The sequence below is a fragment of the Pleuronectes platessa genome, chromosome 1 (genome assembly GCF_947347685.1).
Source record: "Pleuronectes platessa chromosome 1, fPlePla1.1, whole genome shotgun sequence".
Lineage (NCBI taxonomy): Eukaryota > Metazoa > Chordata > Actinopteri > Pleuronectiformes > Pleuronectidae > Pleuronectes > Pleuronectes platessa.
This window is the reverse complement of record NC_070626.1, coordinates 6,682,237-6,704,244: the sequence shown is the minus strand read 5'-3', so window position 1 is coordinate 6,704,244 and position 22,008 is coordinate 6,682,237. Positions and strand designations below refer to the sequence as shown.

General features: G+C 39.0%; 2 protein-coding genes across 4 annotated transcripts in view; one reads left to right on the top strand and one right to left on the bottom strand.

The window, feature by feature from the left end:
- Positions 1 to 16,741, bottom strand: part of phkb (phosphorylase kinase, beta) — a 109,723-nt gene extending 92,982 nt beyond the window's left edge. For 2 of the 3 annotated variants that reach the window (XM_053433382.1, XM_053433542.1), the window contains exons 1-2: positions 16,650 to 16,741; positions 13,776 to 13,862 (exon numbers count right to left, since the gene is read on the bottom strand). In XM_053433382.1, the coding sequence (XP_053289357.1) occupies positions 13,776 to 13,862; positions 16,650 to 16,713 (151 nt within the window). In that variant the 5' untranslated portion in view covers positions 16,714 to 16,741. Of the gene's footprint in view, positions 1 to 13,775; positions 13,863 to 15,114; positions 15,225 to 16,649 lie in introns of all 3 variants that reach the window. The other variant, XM_053433465.1, reaches the window with a different exon arrangement.
- Positions 16,742 to 17,000: 259 nt separating this feature from the next.
- itfg1 (integrin alpha FG-GAP repeat containing 1) overlaps positions 17,001 to 22,008 on the top strand; it is a 147,397-nt gene continuing 142,389 nt past the window's right edge. The window contains exons 1-6 of the mRNA XM_053419527.1: positions 17,001 to 17,446; positions 17,761 to 17,845; positions 18,069 to 18,202; positions 19,381 to 19,435; positions 20,096 to 20,173; positions 20,285 to 20,379. Coding sequence (XP_053275502.1) covers positions 17,269 to 17,446; positions 17,761 to 17,845; positions 18,069 to 18,202; positions 19,381 to 19,435; positions 20,096 to 20,173; positions 20,285 to 20,379 — 625 coding nt within the window. The 5' untranslated portion in view covers positions 17,001 to 17,268. The remainder of the gene's footprint in view (positions 17,447 to 17,760; positions 17,846 to 18,068; positions 18,203 to 19,380; positions 19,436 to 20,095; positions 20,174 to 20,284; positions 20,380 to 22,008) is intronic.

Sequence of the window (22,008 nt, the reverse complement as noted above, 5' to 3'; positions counted from 1 at the left end):
TGCGCTGTGCAAGTGCTACAACAGATGGAGTTAGATAACAGATGAATGCCTATTTAAATGCGGCAAAGTGTGAACTGTGATAAGTGTTAATGGCTGCAACAGTAGAGAAAATCAATAATTATCTGAAGAATATAATCTTTTAACTTCAGTGCACTTATATTGTGACTGCACAGGCTGAAAAGAGGCCGTTTTGTCCATGTCAATGTTTTGCGTCACACTGGCAAGACAGATAAGTTTCCAGACTTGACTCACATGACTGTAAGCAGAAACAGTTACTTTAATTTGTCAAAACAGCTCATCTCAGTAGCCTGAGATAATTATTATTCTTCTACTCGGATGAAGAAACTTCTAAAATAAAAACAAGCTGACCCCATTCCAGCTCCAGAGGAGTTCTGTAGCTGAACCTGACCTCTGATCTCTCTCTGGGAGACTTCGCTATTCTTACACGTGTTTAAAACAGTTAACAAATATAACATTGAATAAACTTAGGTCTTTCTCGACTTCTGCACCAGTATCAGGAACTGAAGAAATCAACCAAGGAAACATGGATGATGGATGTTTGCACCTGGAGCACAAACTTCAACCCAACATCTTGCTCCTTGACAATTGACTGAGGAAAAACAACACGGCTAGTTAATGTGAAATAAGACTATCAGTCTTACTAACAGTCAACTACAACTTAAATAGTACAGGTCAAAATCATCTGCACGTAACCCCTGTGAAGCCTTTGGGACACAAACTGTTGTCCAGGCATTCATGTCACAAAATAAATAAACTCTTACTAGTGCATGTGCTGGTATTAGCATTTAGCTAAAAGTGCTAATTTGTCTAATAAAAGCCACTAGCATGGCTGGAGACCAGTTTCTCTTCTGGCATCGATTAAACCCCTAAAAATCGTCTCTGTTCCTTGAAATTATATATTTAGAAGCTTGTTTTGAATCCCATCACAACCATAAAATGTCTTGGAGGTAACTCATTGCCTCATTAAGTTCTTGCTAATCTATAATTATGCAAATTAATTCCACCTCTATCTCCACCCACCTCTCAGCCGCCCGCCTGCAGCTTCGACTCTGCATCATCACACACGCAATCCACTGCTTGTTTCTTATTTTGCTAGCTATTGTGTGCTACACAATGTGGCGGTGAAAATAGGGAGCAACCAGAAAGCAACTCAAAAGGCTGAGGAAGAGTGAATTGTACAAGGTTGGCGTCAAATCAAAGAATCAAAATGGTGATGTATGTATGTTTCACTATCACTCTGTTTGTAACATAATCCTGACATGAGTCTTCAACTTCATTACTTTATTAAACTGCCAATAACATGCTGCTAATGTAAGATAAATCTTAGTTTTTTTCACTCATTATATGGTCCGATGAACATCATTACAAAGCGTATTTCCATTTGGGGAATAATTTATGCACTTCTTCTCCTTACTAGCTCTAGTCCTCACTTCAGACTATTATGAACTTAGTTGTTTTATAAAGTCAAAATAACCTAAATACAAAATGTTTAATGATTTGCGACAATAGCAACTAAATAAATTACATTATGAAATATGTGTGAACAAAACCTTTCAATACAGACCTTCAGAATATAGACAGGGATATATCTGGAAAGTTAGGTGTTACAAAAGTTGTGATTTCTGGCTAAGAGCATGACAGATCGTATTTCGAGAAAATGGCCTTCGAAAGATTTGTATTGAGATTGCAATCTGAAGATACAGTAGGTGTATTAGGGATGTTTTATTTCCTCATAGTCTGGAAGAAAACACGTTTTAGAATCAAAATAGCCTAAACTCTCAAAAGAGATTAGTGTATGAAAAAACAAGGTTGTACAATATAATGTCACTTTTATCGGATTTGAATCTGTCCAGTACTAGTTTATATATGTTCATATAAAAGAACATTTACATATTAAGGTAAAAACCAACCAGGCTACATAAATGAATACATATAAAGTCCTACAGAGCCAAGAAACAGCAGTTACATAATAACCGAGCGCTGGAATTCAGCCCACAAGATAATTGAGTTGTTTGGACATCTCTTGATCAGATGAATACTTAGTGGGGTGAGGGTGCATGGGTAAAATAAGCTTGAATTCCTACGGTGCAGTGCTAGCATTATCAACTTTAAGGAACCAACACCTTTTCATTATTGCTGGTGTAATCAAAATGACTGGAAAGCTCTCCAGTGCATAATAAGGTCACTTCTGTGGAATTAGGGGAGACTTTTTTCCGCCAGGGATATGACTTTTCCGACTGCACTAAACTGACGAGGAAAGATTAACTAAGATGGTTCAAGTTCACTTAAGTTCATGCTTGGCATTAGTTACAGAGGAGAGGACAATGAAGGGAAGCTCTTACTGCTAGTAGATCATAGTCGCCAATAATATATGCTGAAATATTACATACTCAAACAGAAGGCCTCCGGGAAAGTAATTTATCTATTTCACAAACACACAGAGACACAAGCACACACACACTCGTATCCTTCTCTCCTGCAGAGGTCTCCTCGCTGGTGACTAATCTGTCTGGAGGGATCACTTCATTTTTCATCAGAACATTATGCCGGTGCAAATGAAGGGGACATCCATTCTGCACTGTTGTTTGCCACAGAGCAAAAGCGAGTCAGAGAGAAGGAGAATGATAGAGAGAGAGATGGGAGGAGACAGAGAAGAGGGGAAATAGAGATAGAGAAGAGTGTGTGTGTAAATAAACAAGAAAGAGAGAGCGTATGTGTGTGTGTGAGTGTGTAGGCATCCGTGCATGTGTGTGTGCGTTTGTAAATGAAAAGCATCAAAGTAATGGGCACTGGGAGAGAGACAGGGGGTGGGAATGTCAATCGGTTTGCCTGCTTGTGTGTGTATTGGTCAATTGAAGGTGGCAGTCACACTGGCAGTGAGATGAAAGAGGTGGATGGGGGTGAATAAGGCACATTATTAATAAACCTCTCAGGTAGTCCACCACCCAAGTATCAGACTAATGAAGTGTACACTCGTGCATGCACACATGTACACACGCATTTGTATTACTAGTGATTCACCTGCCTCATACCGAATTTGGCGCTAGACTTATTAAAGTAACTGCATTTGAAAAGATGAACGCTGAATGTTAAGTGGCCTACATGCAAAAACAAATACGGATTGATGTCTGTGCCCTTGTGTGGACACTTGGTCTCAATGTAGAGCAAATTAAGTGTAAATACACATGCTTAGACACAAACTCTCTCTCACATACAAACACACACACACACACACACACAATACCCTTCATTTATCTGGCTTGCACTTATATTGTTAATAGCCACTGGGTATAGCCTACCTTTACTGTGACTATGGTGATGGTATGGAAAAGACCAATACAATCTATTGGCTATCACACACTGGTTCGTGTCAGTATGCTGTGTGTATGGTTAACAACAATTCCATTAGGAAAAAGTATTTGATATATTCTTCTTCATTTTGTTATAGATTATATTATTAGTCAAAGCCTGTGCTTGAATCTTCAAATTTTTCTGGGTCTACCTCACACAGAACACAAAACTTTGACTTTGCGACATCAATTATGTATACTGACAAACGTATTATTTTGGGATAATAGGACGAAGAGTTAATATGCTCTGATACTGCTTAATGTGCACTTATAAGGGATTTATGGGCTGTGTCCGAAATCACCCAATCACTCACTATATATAAATAAATATATATTTATTTAAAAATAAATATATTTTTTTCCCGCAGTTTGTGAGATGATGTGCTGCTCTGCTTGTATTTACATTGGTACGACAGGTCGGGCTGTTCCTGCTGCCCTCACTCCCATCGTCTCTTGCCCGCGAGCGCAATGCATGATGGTATATATTGCTCAGTATGTGACCATCGGTTGAACACTACTTTTCACGTTTGTGGGGAACAATCATTGCAATATATTTGGTATAAAAAACATTCAGACACCACTACAAAATGGCAACCTTACTATATAGCGCACTATATAGTGATAAGTGAGTGATTTCAGACACTGCAATGGTTTCATCTTTGCGACACAGTAGAGCTGTGGAGGTCATCATTACATGCAGAACATGAATGATGAGAATGCTGAACGGTGTTCATTTTCAGATCCCAAGTTTCTTGGAATGCAAATCCACTGTTGTTGGTAGTTTTGTGCCATCCATCAAGCTAATGTCCCACTAAATCAGCAGCTAATGTCTCAGACGCACACAATCTGCTCTTTCACAATGGGCCATTTCACTGCACTGACAGGGTGGAGAAAATGAGAGAAGATGATGAGAACGAGGGAAAAAATACTGCAAAATAGATTGAAAAGAGAAAAACAATTGAGAGGAAAAAGCAAGATGACATTTGTACAGTTCCACAGCAGATGCTACAGGATTCCAAAATTGGAAATACACAGACATGTGATTTCCAATCTTCATGCCAGTGTCTACTTCTACTGATGCTAACATAATGTTCCCTCAATATAACGTCTTTAACAGGAGTTACGGTTTAGTGAAAAGAAAAATACACTGGCCATAAAAACCTACTATGCTGAGTAAATAAACTTTCAGAGGGAACCTATTTAAAGGAATGTTTAATAATTTAGGGGAATTTGCTTTCTTTACAATGGTGGGATGAGAGGAGGAGATCAGTATCCATCGCATGTCTGGAGAAAGCTAACGCAGGAGGGGGTGTTTAGCTTATAAAAAATGCTATAAGGGCAAACAACTAGCTTAGTGATGTGTTATAATCGGCCAATATTGACACTGGTGTTATTCATCAATACATATTTACAGGATACAACTCAAACTTTGAATCATCAAACAAGGTACTGGAGGCTTTTTATTTATTTGGAAAGATCCCGGTATATCTGCAGTTTCTCCCTGCCTCCAGTCCCTATGCTAACTCATCATGTCCCAACTGAATGTACAGACTGTTGCTGATATCAAACTCATTCAGATCATATTAGATGATTTCCCCAAATGCACTATTCATATAACTGTGTTAGGGTTGGGTTAAGGTGATTTGACTTAAAACCTGTGCAAGGCTGCGGCATATGACAATAAACTATGAACAGTCATGTAAATATGACACAATGATGTCATGGATATGCTTATTAGCACATTACAGTTCCACGACAGCTTTTAACAATGTTATCCATTTTGCACATTGACCATATTCGGTTTTACTCTTGCTATTGATGTAAATGTGCATGACCTAAGCATTTTGAAATGTGTTTCTCAAATGTATTTTCATTTGCTGTAGCTCATTAGTAAGACCATTCTGTGATTACAGCAGAAGGTTTTACAATTAACTGCTTTTGTCTTTTACTGGAGTGTCACAACTTGCACCATTAACCATAGATTGCATTACCCTGATTTTGTTTCATATTAAGTTGTTTTTACTGAAACAAATCCAACGTCAATTAAAATCCAAGTGTCAATAAAAAGACCTGCTTTGAGAACAACTACTTTACAATTTCATGCGTAGGATTATGAACTGAGGAAGTAAATCACGGACACATAACATAATTGAAATGGTCTGAAATGGCTGAACACTGAAAAAGGTGAGGGGAGACTGAGAAGTTGAAAAAGAAGAAAAGCAAGAAAGAGTGAAAGAGAATCAAATATTGAAAATTACAAAGGAGAGTTCAGACAACCATATCTTTTTGAAGAAAACTCACAAAAATAACTATAAATAATAAAAGTATTGAATGAAAAAAAGAGAGTTTTCTTTTTTTCTCCATTCCTTAATCGCTGTGAGCCAGACGGCGGAGCGATAGTGCCTTCTGCCTCCAGTATTATCAGCAAGCAGGGTGAGTCAATGGAGTGTGGCCACATTGCCACATAAAAACGAAACCATAGAGAGGTGAGGGAGGGAAAGAGGAGGGGAGATGATGGAGAGATGAACTAGAAGAGATAGGGGTAAACTTTCCCCCTGTATATTGTTTCTTTGATGACAGAAAACAAGTCCCCTATCACATAAGCTTAATACCGCTGCCATCGACTGAGCTGGGGGGCGGCTTTGCAACAAAACAACAAAGAAAGAGAAAGGAGGAAAAATTTAACTGGTTTGATTTGTCATTGTCAGCCCAGCCTCACCCCTCTCCACCTCTTTTCCTTCCTAAAACTGAAAGAAAGCAGGTATATTGGCAGGCAGGTCTGGGTGCCGGCGATAACAATGTTGGCTTTGTTCCCTGCTAGAATTGGACAAGCGCTGCCAGCCGCCACCCAACTCCACAATTAAACAAGCCCAATGTTCAACGCTGCGTTTTCAACACACTGCAATCTGGCGGGGGCTTCTCTCTGCAAATCTATGGAGTTGCAACGCAGCTGATGCTGGAGGCAACGCTGCGCTCGCTGATAGCAGCAAATCAGTTCCTACTGATGCCTACACCTGTTGTACACTAAGCTCTGTTTATTGTCTTCTGTTATTTTCCAAGCACACATTCGCATGCAGTCTAATGAATACCCACCAAGCAAACAGCCATAGCATTTACCACACACACAAACACACACACACACACACACGCGCGCGCACACACGCTGCCCTGTCTTCATCAGGGCAGACCACTGGGTTGTGTCATATCTGCCAGCAATGCATTCATGTGAGAAAACGGTTCATCCAGACCAGAACCAAAGTTTTAACTCAGGACGCATAGACAACCACCCAATCCTAACACACCTGGGTTAGAGGAAGTGACATTTACTTTTACTCTGAGTATTTGTACAATAAAACAACACAACATGAGAATATAACAGTTCACTTCTGGCAAAGCTGCAATTTTCCATCTATCTATTAAGTAAATCCAGTTGAATCCTGACCCAGAGCTGTGATTTTAGGGCCCGAGCACTGACAGTGGGAGGCCCTATTGAAATTGTAGGGATTATTATTATTAGGGCCCGAGCACCAACGGTGAGAGGCCCTATTGAAATTGTAAGCATTATTCTAAGAGTAGTAAATGGGCTTTTTGAGGGCTTCAACGGGCTCATAAAGTTTCTAAAGTTTGCAGTAAATTAGAAATTGGTGAAAATTTACGTATTCTGGATTATTTGGAAATGGGTGCAGCAAAAAAGCTCAACAGCGCCACCTATGGAAAAGCCCCTCATTTAGCATTTAACGATCCTCATGAAAATGAGGACAGTTGTGTATCATGACCAGACGCACAAAAAAGCCTCAAGGAGCATTATGAAAAACGCAACAGGAAGCTCGCCATTTTGGATTTAGTGGCCGTTTTGGTCATATTCCACATTTTTACTTTGATGTACTTGCCGTAGAGCTTTCATCAGATCAACTTAAAATTTAGTTGAGTGTCATCACAACAAGATGTAGATTTAAATTATTCAAAGATCGATTTTTTTTGTCACACCGTGTGACCGTGGCGTCAAAGATTGATTACAGGCCATCTAAACAAGAGTTTCTGTATCTTGGACATATTTTATCCAATCAAGTCCAAACTAGACATGTAAGACAAAAGTCGCGACCTGATGACATCTACAAAGAGACCATGACTTAAAATCATAGCGCCACCTGCTGGCTACAGGTAGTGAAGCGATTATCCTTGCCGCAGTGCGCAAACGCATGCAACGCGGAGACGAACGCTTGCTCATCGAACGCTCTTTCTTCACCGACCGCAACAGACTTGAAATCGCCTGTGCTCGGGCCTTTTAGTGCTACACCGTAGCCCTAGTTAGGGCCCGAGCACTGACAGTGGGAGGCCCTATTGAAATTGTAATGATTATTATTATTATTATTATTATTATTATTATTCAGGCAAATTAATTGGCTTTTTGAGGGCTTTAACATGCTCAAATTCTTACCAAAATTTGCAGAAAGTTAGAAAGTGGTGAAATCATACGTATTCTGGAAAAATTTTCAATAAGCGTCGCAAAATGGCTCAATGGTGCCCCCCGAGACCCCCGGAACGTGTTCACATGGACCAATCTTCACAACGCAACAGGAAGCCTGCTATTTTGCATTTAGTGGCCACTTTTACTCTTGAATCTCAATAAATGTTTTTTTTTTTCTCTACTGTTCAGAGCGATGGCATTTTATACCTGTTAGGCATTATTGATGGATACTGAGTCTAAAGTATCATAAACATCAGTCAGCATAAACAAGTTTTGTGCATAAAAGTGTACAAACAAACAAAGGAAAAAATAAACTGTTTACAGATGAAAAAACAAATGTGACATTTTGCAATGTGGCAATGACAGCAACTTGTGTCCAACTGTGATTCACTTCCACTGGTTTTGTAGCCCTGAGCATCCCTGTGCATGGCGAGACTGTATTTATATAGTGCTTTTCTAATCTTTACGAGTATTTTGCAGCTTGAGTCATTTACACACACAATCATTTAACTTCTTTACTTAAATGTCTTTATATCTAGTGCTCTCTCCTCCTCTCTCAAACCCAAATCGATTCCATCTGAACCTACTTCTGATGAGAGGATTGCCTGAGAGGGAATTCTGTTGATTTTTGGGAGTTTTCAGCCCTATAATTATTTAATATCCAGCACTACAGTCCAGTTAATGTAAGCTGGAGTAAGTAACATAACTTTTTAACTACCACATGATGGAGGATTTATAGGTGAAGCTGCGTCTCAATAAAGGGGCCGCATCCTTCAGAGGCTGCATTTAAACACAGATTGTTTCATGGCGGTGGGATTAAGCTGTTCAATTCTGAAGGTTCTTCCAACAAATGCATTCTCAATTCCTGAGCATCCAACAGTTGGATCCTACTCAGACAAACCTATCCCAGGAATCATTGTGCACAGCTATCTGGATGGCTTCGCTACAGCAGTGTCTCAAAGCAGCTAATGAAGCAACGGTAAGAGCAGGACAAGTTTGTGACACAATTCTCTGTGAACTGGAAACACTTACATTTTCAGTACTGATTTAAGTCCAGCTGTTTAGTATCTGCTTTAGAGAAGTGGGAGGCGTCCCCTATAAAATGATTTGTGACACCCCTTTGGCCTATTTGAAGACATTTTTTGATGAACTTCTGCCAAATTCAAATTAAGTACCACCTTTAGGTAAGTCTTAGTTTAAGAGGTCTGTAATCACTTTAATGTCACAGGTAGAGATGCACTGGCAAGCCGCACCAGGCATCACTAATTGCTAAATCACTATTTATGTAATGTGTCTCTTTTTATTCCTAAAACTATGCACAGTGCATAAAGGGATATCTGCACATAGCTTACCAAATATGTATTATTACACATCAATTTGTCTTGAAGAAGCGAGACGGATTGAAGTATAAAGGTGTGGATAAACTCCTCCTTAGAGCGTGTCAACATTAGTGTGCTGTACTGAATCATACATTTTTGTTACCTCAAAAAGAGCAGCTGAGCAAAAGCCTGGCTTCTGTCCACAGTGGCTAAAACCCAGCCCTGATCCTTAGGGACAGCCTCCTGAGCTGTATTACCAGAATCTAAGGGCCACACACAGCCAGAGGCAACGCATGGTCCGGCCCTCTGCTCACTAAACTCAACTCTATCTGCTTAGAAGAAGTGGTGTGCGTGTGTGGCATATCCCCTCTTTTGCTCTCTGCCTCGACCCATATTGATTTTTAATGTGAAATGAAAAGGAGAATAAATCTAGTTTGCAAAGCACAAAATAAACTATTTATATATATATATATATATATATATTAAATATTTTAATCGTTTGACAGCACTAATATATGTATATATATATATATATATATATGTATATGTATATATGTATATATGTATATATATATATATATACATATATTAGTGCTGTCAGCACAAAAATATTTAATCGCGATTAATCGCATTTATGTCATAGTTAACTCAAAATTAATCGCAATTAATCGCAAATTTGTATCTATTCTAAATGTCCCTTCATTCATTTTTTTTCCATAATTTTTTTTTCGTTTTAATGCTCTTATCAACATGGAAAAGTGGATTGGCTTGCTTTATGCAAATGTTTTATTTTATTGAAAAACAACATTGCCAAACAGGGCATTACAAAATAAAATTATAAAGTGCACATTTCAGGTAAACAAGGACTCAGCCTATAGTGCAGTTTAACCATGGCTTAATATTTTCTTTTTTTCATGTTTGCTGTGAACATAGTAGTAAGGCCTCTTATTTCAGAAACAATGAACCGTAACAGTTAGGTTACCAATAAAAGTTAAGCCTACTACTTCTTTGCTTTCAGCCATCTACTCAAACAGACAAGCAACAAAATAACAAACAAACTAAATACACAGGCAAGTGCTGGCCTACTTTGAAACTACTCAACACAGAACTTTGTAGGGCTATTTGAGTCCTGCCCAGATTTGTGGAAAAATTTATAAAATAAGAAGTACCCTATTTTGAAATGAATAAAAACATATAGCTGCAGCCTAATAGCTTGAAAATGTATATTTTAGTTGGCGAAATATTAAAACAAAAAGCGAGAGCAGGTCAGACTGGAGGCGAACACAGATACTGAAGATCGATAGAAACCAACTGCAGTTTCTGCTCTGATCAAGAAGCTGCGGCGCTGATCTCTGATCAGCTGAGACCAGAGAAACTCTGTGTTTTCACTGTTTCCATAGTTAAGAAGCAGTCAGTCACTGAGCGGCTGCTTCACCTGAACGAGCTCTGATCTCACTGTGTCTCTGAGCGAGCGAGCGGGGGCGGGGGGTGGAGCCCCCGGACCGGTGCGCTATCTGGGAGCACACACACACACACGCACTCGCCCGCTCCTGGTACTTCATGACGGCCTGATACGATGATGTTTTAAAACTTATTGTGACTTAGTCACCAACCAAATGCGTGTGTCACACGGCGAAAGTGTGAGAGTTGGCAGCTCTGCGTTAATCTCCCGAGAAAAAAATTGACGTTGTTAAATTGGGTTTGTGTTAACGTCGTTATAAACGCGTTTAACTGACAGCACTAATATATATATATATATATCGTTTTTGGATAAGTATTTTCAGTACAAATGATCAAGGCTGAACCATAGACTGTGTGTGAAGACGGATGACGCATCTCCACTTGTATAAAAGCGCTGTCCTCTTGCACTTTTGATGTCACTTGGAGCGTGTGCGGTAGTGACCAGGGAGTGGGACAATGTTCTTCAGGTCCCTCTGATACCTGTGCTTGATCAATCTTGACTCAATGAGGATGTTATGTTTAGCATCAAATAATTAATTAAGAGGAGACTATGTTTATGACCTATACTACAACCAACCACCAGGGGGCGATCAAGATGTCTTGGCTTCACTTTTGTGTAGCTGTCACGCTGTATATAAATATATATATAAAGTTATACATCCAATTACTAGCTGAGAGGTTCAAGCAATAAGCATATCAAAAGTTCAGAATGAGACACACACACATTGTTGAGTTTGTAAACACAAAGTAAGCAACAAAACTGTAAGTCAAGGAGGAATCAAACCTCCATACATGAGGTGCCCTCTTAAAATAACACTGAAATACTGTGCTACTAACTTCAGACTTCAAAGCACCATAAATGTACCTGACCACACCTCATTTTAAGACCAACAAGCCCAACTGTGCTCAGATAGGCACAAATACATTCTCTATTAAACTGCATGGGCACTGGATGAAAAAAATAACAACTTTTCTAAAACTTTCGTAAACAGCAAAGAGACAACTTGAAAATCTTATGAATGAAGAAGCTGGTAGGCAGTTGCTCTAAATGCGTAACCTGCAGATGTGATGACTCCAGTGAGTACACTGACATTGCAGCCCCAAATAGGAAATATCATATTTGACCTCTGCCACCCACACAAGTATTTTATGACAGTAATATTTCACACCATTTTTTATTGATACTTCACTTTTGTAATAAAAGTTGGTTTTACTTGTTGAATGAGAAATGGAAGGGTATTGTGTATTCAGCTTTGGAGCGGTAAAGTGTGGTTCATCTTGTGACCTGGAAAGGTTCCTCTCGCTGATCTAGTGCTGCACTCACAGCTTCTGGTAATTCAGTAATCAGGACTAATGTGTATCTATCTCTGCTGCAGCGAGGCTCAAGTCTCCATTATTGATTACACATGCCAGCAGCATCACCTGGAGTGGGTTGCACCAGTGATTTGTAAATCGGTCGCTGAGTTTCTGTCCTTCTCAAGTTTGTCTTAACAGCTTGAATCGAGGGATTTGAAACAACCATTCAGAACCACAGTCTTTTTTACCTCTTTTACACCTCCATTGAAAGGTGCTGTATTCAATCAGAAATATAAGTTGTTTAGTTCAGGTAGATTCTCAAAGCCAGTTGGTATGGCTAAATATTTGTGCATTTCAGTGATGTGCAAATCTCTACACAGTGAATATGATTGATGTATTGTCCTTTGGGGGAATATTAAAACAATGACTAAACACAAACCCTTGGTGTATGCATGAGACATCCTCTCAGTCAATATCTGTTGCAACCAGGACTCGGACTTCTGCTGTGTCCAACCTCCTACCCCTGCTTGCAGAGCCTCTGGCCAGTCAATCTAAGAGCCTCTAAACGTTAGCACCCACAGGATCCCTCAGTCAGTTCCCACTGTGAAACACTGCCAACTGTGTTCGGTGCAGGGCCAAGTCAACAAAGAGCACCTTTGCATGAAATTAAATTCAAGTCAGTGCATCCTGGGTAAATGTGTTATTTTTATTTTTTTGCACTAAGGAAACCCCCATGCATTACTTTTCCTCTCGCCAGCCAAGAGCAATCTCTCTGTAAACAATATGGTCTGTCTGCAAGATGTAATCACGAAACCCAGGGCTGCAATTTTGGAATATTGGCAATGACAAAACAACTGCAGCCTTTACAGCTGCATACATTAGAGCAACAGTGTGGCCATGTTGAAGTCAGGCCTTGTGGTTTCAAAGACAGAAATGATAGAGAAGCTAGTAAACAGGTTTTTCTTTTCAGTTTCACAAAACGCACTTACTAAAACTGATGGTCTGGAGGTTGAGGGCAGTGCAGATTGTTTCAGTTAACTCGCAGTTCCTTCCGCATTTATTGCTGAAAACTTATTTTGGATATACGAAATACATCTTTTTCATGAGCAGCATTTGTGTCATATGTTCCTGACCTTTTTTTATTTAGAACATAGGTCAATACGTTTACATTTGTTCTGCACTCGCTTGATGGTAAGTTGCCGACCAAAAGTAGATGTTAGGGACATATCGTCAGTTGTGTCCCAAAGTGTCATCAGGTGTGACTGCAATTTCTGGTGTTAATAAAACAAAATCAGTTTGTCGGTGTGTGTAGCCAGCATAAAATGTTTTGTTAAGGCTGAGATAAGGGGTCAGTTGTAATAACTCGTTCCTAAGCTGAGCAGCCATACAAAAACAAACAATGTGAACGATCGAATTAGTTTTCAACATTTAAAATTTAAATATTATATAATAAAGTGTTGTATTAAAATTACTTTTCAGTGAACTTCTTCCACCTTCCTGACTTATACTGAAATATAAAGAGACTGAACAACATCTGTTACATCTGCACATAACTCAAAGAAGGTCGGTTTTACGTATAAACATAACACAAAATCATACATACTTTCAGTTTACTGTAATTACTGAAACAGGGCTCAAAAGTTAAAAAGTGAAACTTTGAAGCAACGGTGGTTAAAACGTCTAAGAATTACGTTTTAACCACCGATCTCAGATCTGCATCTATCCCTTGGGTTGGGATCAACTGCCACAGCTAAATTTCATGGGTAACCAAATAATCTTTGAATAACTGAGAGAAATGCTAAAAGTGTTATAAATGTCTCCTTATTTTTAGGTTCATGCCACTAATGCCGCTGTACTTACCAGCATTGTAGTAGCGGTCCAGCTTCTCCCATAGGGGCTCATCCTCACGATGGAGACTGGACAGCTTAAGAGGTTCATAGATGGAACCTGGTAAAGAAAGATATCTGTTCAGACACTAACTTTACCAGTGGGGCTCTCCTAAATCTTACGCTTTAGTTGTCCATGGATCCTTTTCTCCTTGCTTTAATAAACATTACGCCTAAAGAAAGACTAAACTAGAGTCAGGAGAAATCAATGTATCAATAGCTTTCCTGTCAAATTTGCATGATTATTACTCTTTTTTCTTGAGACCATTGTGTTATTTCTTATGTTCCAATATGCAAAGGAACAAAGGTTTGCAGGTAGCATAGCTTATGGATATTTTCTTTCATTAAATCATCCCCATTTTTCAATGAGTATAAAATAAAACGAATACTAGAGGAAAAAACACATAAGACACATGCCATAAGTAAATTTGCTTTTCACTGCAACACACTGCAACTCAGACAGCTCAACATACAAAACAATATTCAGGCCGTGAGCGTATGAATTCAAATGGTAATCTGACTCACCACCAGATACTCGAACATTTCCCTCTGAGCTGGGAGCGAGCAGGCAGGAGTTTGAGGGAAACCCCCGTCTCTAAGACTTTCTCTATTTTCAGAGACTTTTCACTACTGAGATTTGCATTTTAATGGGTTCGACCTTGGGTCAATACCACAGGTACTGAAAAATTCACATTCTGACTTAAATTAGCATAATTTCCATCATGTTAAAAGTTGCAGGGGACAAAGCCAAATCCATCTCTTTTTACAGATAATACTTTTAAAGAGCATAGAGGAAGTCAAATATCCCAGCTTTAATTTCAGATGAGTAGAATCTGGGCTGTCGTGTTTGGCTGGTTTTCAACAATCACATGACGAACCTGAGTGATGCAGACTTCTTACAAACTTAACAATGCAGTAAAATACTGTATATGACTTCTGTAATTTAGTTTGGTGTCATCTATGGGTCTTTCATCCTTACAAGAAGAATAACAAGATGATTGAAAGCTAAAACCACATGGAAGACTGAGCAATCAAATCATAGTAAATTATTTGTAATGTTTGACTATTCGGCACATCCACATTTCATCCAAGACTTTAGTGACCATTAGAGATTGAAAATAATAGGTCTATTTGTTTGTATTTCCAGTTATCAACATATTAAGCAAAGGTGTTCTCATCATGAAATAATAAGCTAGCTTCTGATGTTCAGATAACAAAATGATGTCCTTTGATGATATTTGTTGATCACCTCCCTACGTCTCCTCTGCGTGTCTGACCACATTGCTTTCCTCAGATCTGCTGCCACTACTTACCAAGTCGGACAACTTCCCGATGAGGCCGGGGGGGCGCGGCCACTGAATCAGCCATTCTCAAAAGGCGAAATTAAGGCCAATCGTCCCTCTCTCTCAGCTAAATCACAAATCTACAGCAACTCACAGGAAGGAGTTAGTAGCACAGTTAGATTTTAGACATGCATGAATCAACAATGAATTACACCCTGGAGTTATAATGATGACCATGATCACGAGCAACATGCACAAACAATGAAGATGGATTGTATTTAATTAGGATTGAAAGATGTTTTAACCCTTAAGCAGAGGTGGATCCAGGAGTAAGGTCAGGGGGGCAGTGGCCCCAGCTGCAATCTGATTGCCCCCTAAAGTGCCTCTGTACTATCAGTTGTCTTACTCTCACTTACAAACAATACTAACGATAAATATTACTTCTGTAAGGTTTTTTCTCTTTTCCTAAATGATTTTAATGAACACAATGTGCTTGAACAAGGAATCGATGTCAATAAATATTTTGTGATCTGTACCTTTGCTCCTAGTTATAGAGCTAACAGTAAATAAGGAATGACTCAAATGTGCACCTCACTGGATCAGGAATGGTACATGGATTATGGACATATAATTGACCCCTCAGAGTAAATTGTGGCACCTTTATGGCCCCTGGTTTCTGAAGATTCTAGATCCACCACTGCCTTTGAGAAATGTAGAGTAATAGTGAATTATTATGTGGGCAATGTAAACAATGTAATAGAATAACTGCGTCACTAAATTAGGTCAGTTGACAAATTAATACCTATAATGCTGCATAACATCCACCGGAAGACGGTGTGGTTTCAGAATATTATACTGCTGAGTTAAGTGGGAAAAAGATTCAAATCATAGCTAGTTTAATTGATAGAAAATTAAGGATCTGTGTGCCTCCAATTATCCTTCATGCTGCCTTTTAGCAAATTGAGTTTTCAATCCAAAGCAATAGTAATGACGCTATGGGGACGGTGTATTTAGGACTGAAGTATTACTAACAGGTTGAAAACACGTAGATTGAATAGCTTGGTTAGTTTACAATCCTACAATGATATGGATTTATTATGTGTGAGGTACACCAGAGTGTAGGAAAGACTCATTTAGTGGATCTGTCACTATTCAGCAATGATAGTGTCAACACAGGTGGTGACAACCAAATGTTGCTGTGGTGTTTGTATCCCTATACTGTTAAATACTGTAATGCAGTGGCACCACTTTCCCTCACGTGTTTACCACTGTATGAAAGGCACAGTCTGTTTACACAAACACACAAACAAACCCAGACACACAAACAACACACAGTAAGCTCAGGTTGAGATGTGACAGTGAAAGCAGACCTGGTGAGAGGACCTTAAAATAGCTCCTCTGACCTTTCATGCCTGCACCGTCACTGCAGTGGACACATTAAATGGGCAGATCGAGTCATATTATTTAGCACGGCCACGTTCAGGGGCTTCACAAACACACAGTGTCACACAAGCAACGGCACTCAAGCAACGACCGGACGGGTCATGCAAAGTAACAAGTCAGACCTGATCGTTTTGATCGGGCTTTGAATTCCAGGAGTTTCCAACCGACATCTGCCAGGCTCGCCATGTTCAAACAGCGTCCAATTCGCTAGCACGTTTTAGCTTTTCCGGCATCGTCTTTCAAAATAAAATACATGCAGTTCTGCTCCCGTGCAGCCATGCTTACAATTTGAGGTGACCTTTTCATAAACCATATACTTACTACTTGAGCTTAAATTTACATTAATATAAGCGACTTTAAATGTGGTATGTTTGTAATCCTATCTTTATTTCAAGTTATATTTATGCTACACGTTTAGTCTGAAAGTAAACTTCCTCCTATTCCAAGTTAGCTCTAGATAACTCTAGCTAGCTTGATACAGCTGTCAACTGTCAAACGTGCGGGAGCACGACATTGACGTAAACAAGGAAACGCTGATTTCACATGGTTTAAACCTTATCTTGCATGTTCGTTCTGGGTGTTTTCAGACAAAATGAGAACCTAAGAGCACATGTCTGACTTGAAGATGGATTTTTCGACATAATGCGTCATTGAAGTGAAATACCCTGTCGTCCAGCCTGTCGTAAAGCGGAGTGCCGTACTGCAGTCGGTGTTGTTGTGAGGAGCTGAAACAGCAGAAGGATGTGGATATCACAATTAAACACTTTGGCTATTTTATTAGCTTTTGTAGGACGGTACCACACGTCAGCTCTTCAGGATGTAACTGCGGACCTCTTCGGTGCCGAGAACTACGGGACGGTGGCGGCGTTTGGGGATTTTAACTCGGATAAACAGACAGACATCTTCATGATCAGAGAGCGTACGTGAACGCCTCAGCACTTTACTGCTAATTAACCGCGAGTACTATGAGACCTGGCGACATTTACATTATTTACAGATAAACTGTTATTCAGCGGTGTCGCAGTAATGATACAGACATTGACTTTTGAAACGCAAATATGATTTAATTTGTCTGTTGAGTGTCTAACGTCTAATGTGTGTACAAGCTATTTACAGTGTCGTTAAACAAACGATTGAGAGAGAGACTCTGACGGAGATGAACCGATTTAGCTCATTTAATTTATTTACTAATAAGTAATTAATATACATGTTGTTGACTTCTTCCTGTTTCAGAGTCTGAACTGGTCATATTCCTGGCGGACTCGAAAATACCCTACTTCAAGCCCAAAGTCCAAAACGTTAAAAACTCTTTGCCAAGGTAAATCATGTTAATAGTTAATTTTGCATCGTTATTCCATTTACACTTGATCTGTTATATGCAAAGTCCTCATTTCCATTTTTCTTTCCTTCAGTACAGTGAAGGTGTCTTTCCTCATAGGGAGGCTATGTTTGCTCTGTAGGTGGGAAATGTTTGTATAGGAGTGGAAGGAGCACCATGTGACCATGTGACCACTAACACACAGTCTTTCCTCCTGCTGCAGGAACACCATCATCACCAGCGTGGTCCCTGGAGACTATGATGGCGACTCACAGATGGATGTTCTTCTCACAGCTCAAATCAGCCCCTCCACAGCAACATCTGTTTTCATCTTCTGGGGGAACAACCAGACATTAGGTACACCTTCGACAGCGAGAGGAAGCTGCACACTTCTGACTTAAATGATTGCAGACCCCACCCGGGGTCTGCAATCAGGGTTACAGGGTTACTCAGGGTTACTATTCATCTTTAGCTCCGTAAACTGACCAAGCATGTGCAGTGGTACGCCAATAAACATGTAATAATGCGTAATATTTATAAAATATACAGTTCAGCTGGGCTATAAAACAACATCAAGAAGAGTTGCACTCAGTAGAAGATTTACCTCTGCTAAGGCCCAACAGCCTCCTTAAATTAAAGACCGCACAACGTGTCTCCGCTTCATGTAGGAGTTAAAGGTGTCTCTCCCCATTTGTTACCATACAGCAGGTGGAAAAAGCCTTCACTCCTATCCAACCACATTTAAATCCACAAGATGAGAAACTCATACCAACCCTCCATCAATATATATGAATTTTCCATCAAGATTCACACATTGTTCTCAGATAAAAACGACCCTATCTCACAATGTGAAAGAAAGTGACACAAATTCTAGGATCTGCCCCCTGATTTGGATCAGCACCAAAATTGGATGGGTTCTTCCCTGACCTTTACCAAATTCTCCCACTAAATATTGTGGTAATTTGTTTAGTAGTTTTAGTTTAATCCTGGTAACTAACAAACAACTAACAATGATGAAAACATAACCTCATTGGCAGAGGTAGTAAATGTCTCAATGTAATATTCATCAATAGCAAAGTTACAAAGCTATACATATCGATATAATCCTTTTTACCTGCACAGTGAGGAGTCAAAAGACATAATTGATCTACCTCAGATTTGTAAAAATGAGCACAGCCTGCTCTCATGTTTTCGTCATCCTGTATATTGAGACGTGACACAGTTGTGGCTTTATATTCTGAATCAATCCACAGTTACATTGTCATAATTTTGCCCTCAGTGATGGCTGGATTTTTTTTTTCAGTGTTGGGACTGTTTATGCCTGCTCCCTGTTACAATGTCATGGCTTGAATCGAACAGAGCCTGTGTGGTCTGTTATCATTCATCCCAAAACAGGACATCTGTGAAATGACTTAACATGATTTAATAAATTGTTTTTATAAAGTTACGTGTACAGTGATATATTGTTGAAAATTCACTCTTTATTCTGCTTCGGTTTATTCATGGCCTGTTCATTCTGTTCATCCTTTTTTTAGATATGGATTTGCTCAGACTGAACAAGACCTTCACAGATCAACCCCTTGTGATGGAGTAAGTATCCCTCAGAATGGTGTTCATATAAACTGTAGTTTCGATATTTTGCTCAAAATGATCGCTGTTTTTATGTTTTTTAGAATCAAATTAAAACAGTTTTACATTTTTTTGTATTTGTGTATTTCATTTTAGATAATATTAAAATAAAAAGTGTATTAGGTATGAGGGCAACAAAGTTCAGTGAAGGTAGACTCCGTAGACAGAACCACAAACTGGAGAATCATTGTCGTTGCCCCATCATTGTCGTGACCGAAGACGTAATTTACATCGATGAGTCGCAGCCGCTGCTGCTATAGAACACTGATCGTCTGTTTATTCCAAATTTTAATATTGTAATCTCACCAATTTCATCACTGCGGCCCCTTGGGCCCTTAATATTACAACTGCCACATGTGAAGTCAATAAGATGAATGGTTATTAAGATATTTGAGTCATAGGTAGACATAGATTTATGGAATTATTAGAAGTATATTTAAAACAAATCAATATAGTGCAGTTCATTACAACAACACACTTGGGTCCAAACCTCCATACCTCTCCCTGTGTGAGCAATAACTTAATATTAAGAGCATTTTCTGCACGACTGTATTGTTTGTACAGTATCTAATGAAATGTCAGCTGAGTACACACGTTCTAATTTAGTGTGTTGTCCCACAGCTTCAATGGGGACATGATCCCAGATATTTTTGGAGTCACCGACTCGGCACTTACTGAAGTCTGCTATCTCACCAACAGGTAATGTTACCATTAAACTGACTTAACAATCAGTATGTATATTTCTGTTGTTCTCGTTCTTTCTAACAATCTTACATTCTGCTCTTGCCTGATGGTTTTTCTGCCCTTTAGGGTTCAAGTGTGGCAGAATGTGCTGACTTCACCTATCAAAATGCGAAACCTTCACTCTCATGCTTTCATTGACCTCAACAAGGACTTCACAGCTGGTAAGTCAGTGATATTTAAAAGAAGTCCTCTTTTTTGCTGTTGTTTTAGGTCCTGCAGCGTAATTCTTCTGTGATGTCTTCAAATCTTTGAATTTCTAGCAAAAATCTGCCAAAACTCTTTTATAATCTCTTACATGTGAAATCTATGGGTTTTTGTGGGAAGGGAATTTGTTAATTGGAGTTCAACCTTAAGGTCATGTAAAGTAAATACAATTATTTTTTATTTATTTCTCTGTCCAAATTTTCCACTAGGCCTGAAATATTTGAATATAATCAGATTGTTTTTGGGATGGCAGGTTGATGAAGTGAGCGTAGATACACATCACATTAGATACCTGCAGATGTCATATCAAAATAGACATTGGACTTAAAATGGTCATTCTTCATCTCTGCTCTATAGTGTGAAACCAGGCCGCTGCTTTATTTGTGTGATGTCTGGAAGTTGTAGCTGAAGAACAAAAACACAGAGTGACTCAATGGTATCACAGGTCGTTTATGTCGTTGACTAATGACCTGTTTCCTGTTTGCTTTAAATATCATGCATAGATTTACATAGCCTGCTCATCCTTACTGATATACTGTACAAAAGCATGTGACTACACCTCCCTTTACTTTTTGTTATTTATATAAATAATACAATTGGTCATCGAACCTTGATTATTGAGCTTATGAAAATGATTTAAATAATGTAAAAATGTTACTGTAAAGCACAATTTCCAATCCAAAATATATATATATTTTTTTTTAACTTATAATTTCGGTGTTTGAATTAGCAGCTCATTTGCAATTTCGTTACATGTTTCTCTCTTTATTTTCTATCAACTCAAGCATTTCTGAGTTGAAACTGTTGCATAAAATACGTGCTTATTGGAAATTGCCATTATGAGTGTCTCCCTTCAGCTGAAAACATTATTTCTTAGTGCGACAAAAAAATCCATGATCTGCTTCTTTTATCAAATCCGGCTATTTGCCGGTGAAATGATCTCCTAATTTTCTGTGGCTGTCTGGTTTATAAATTCTGCCCCAAAACGATGCTGATCACAATAGGAAACATGAAGTGATGACGCTTTAATCCTAATGCAAATACACAAACGTTGCTTCATGAAGTGACTTCCACAAAGTTTCTCATGCTCCTCTAGAAGAACTCCAGCAACCAGACAGAGATTGAAACATATATTCGATGCAAACATTTTTCTAGTTGGCCAATAGAGAAGGGAAGAGCCATTTTCTTAACCAGTGAATGGAGAAATCACTCCGTTCTTGTTTAACAGCATCTCTCTCCTGCCCTGCCCACTAAGTGTAGCGCTGTCACTTAGACTTATGGTAGGATTTTTTCTTTCCTCTGGAAACTAATCCTTGTGTTCAAGGTATTCAGAGAGGATTTAGTCATGTCATACTCATTGCAGGTATCTTTTTGTGCAATGTGGTTTTATTCCCAGGGCTGTCACAGTTTAACCAGAGCAGATTTATATTCATATTTAATACTATCTATTGGGATTAGGAGAGTGTCAATAAACGTGCACTTTTTGAGAGAGACTGAAGAAAATGAATAATGGTTGCAATATTTTGGTTGTTTGTTTGAAAAGAGATTGGATTAAGTTAGTCGGACATCAATGGTTTGTTCACTGC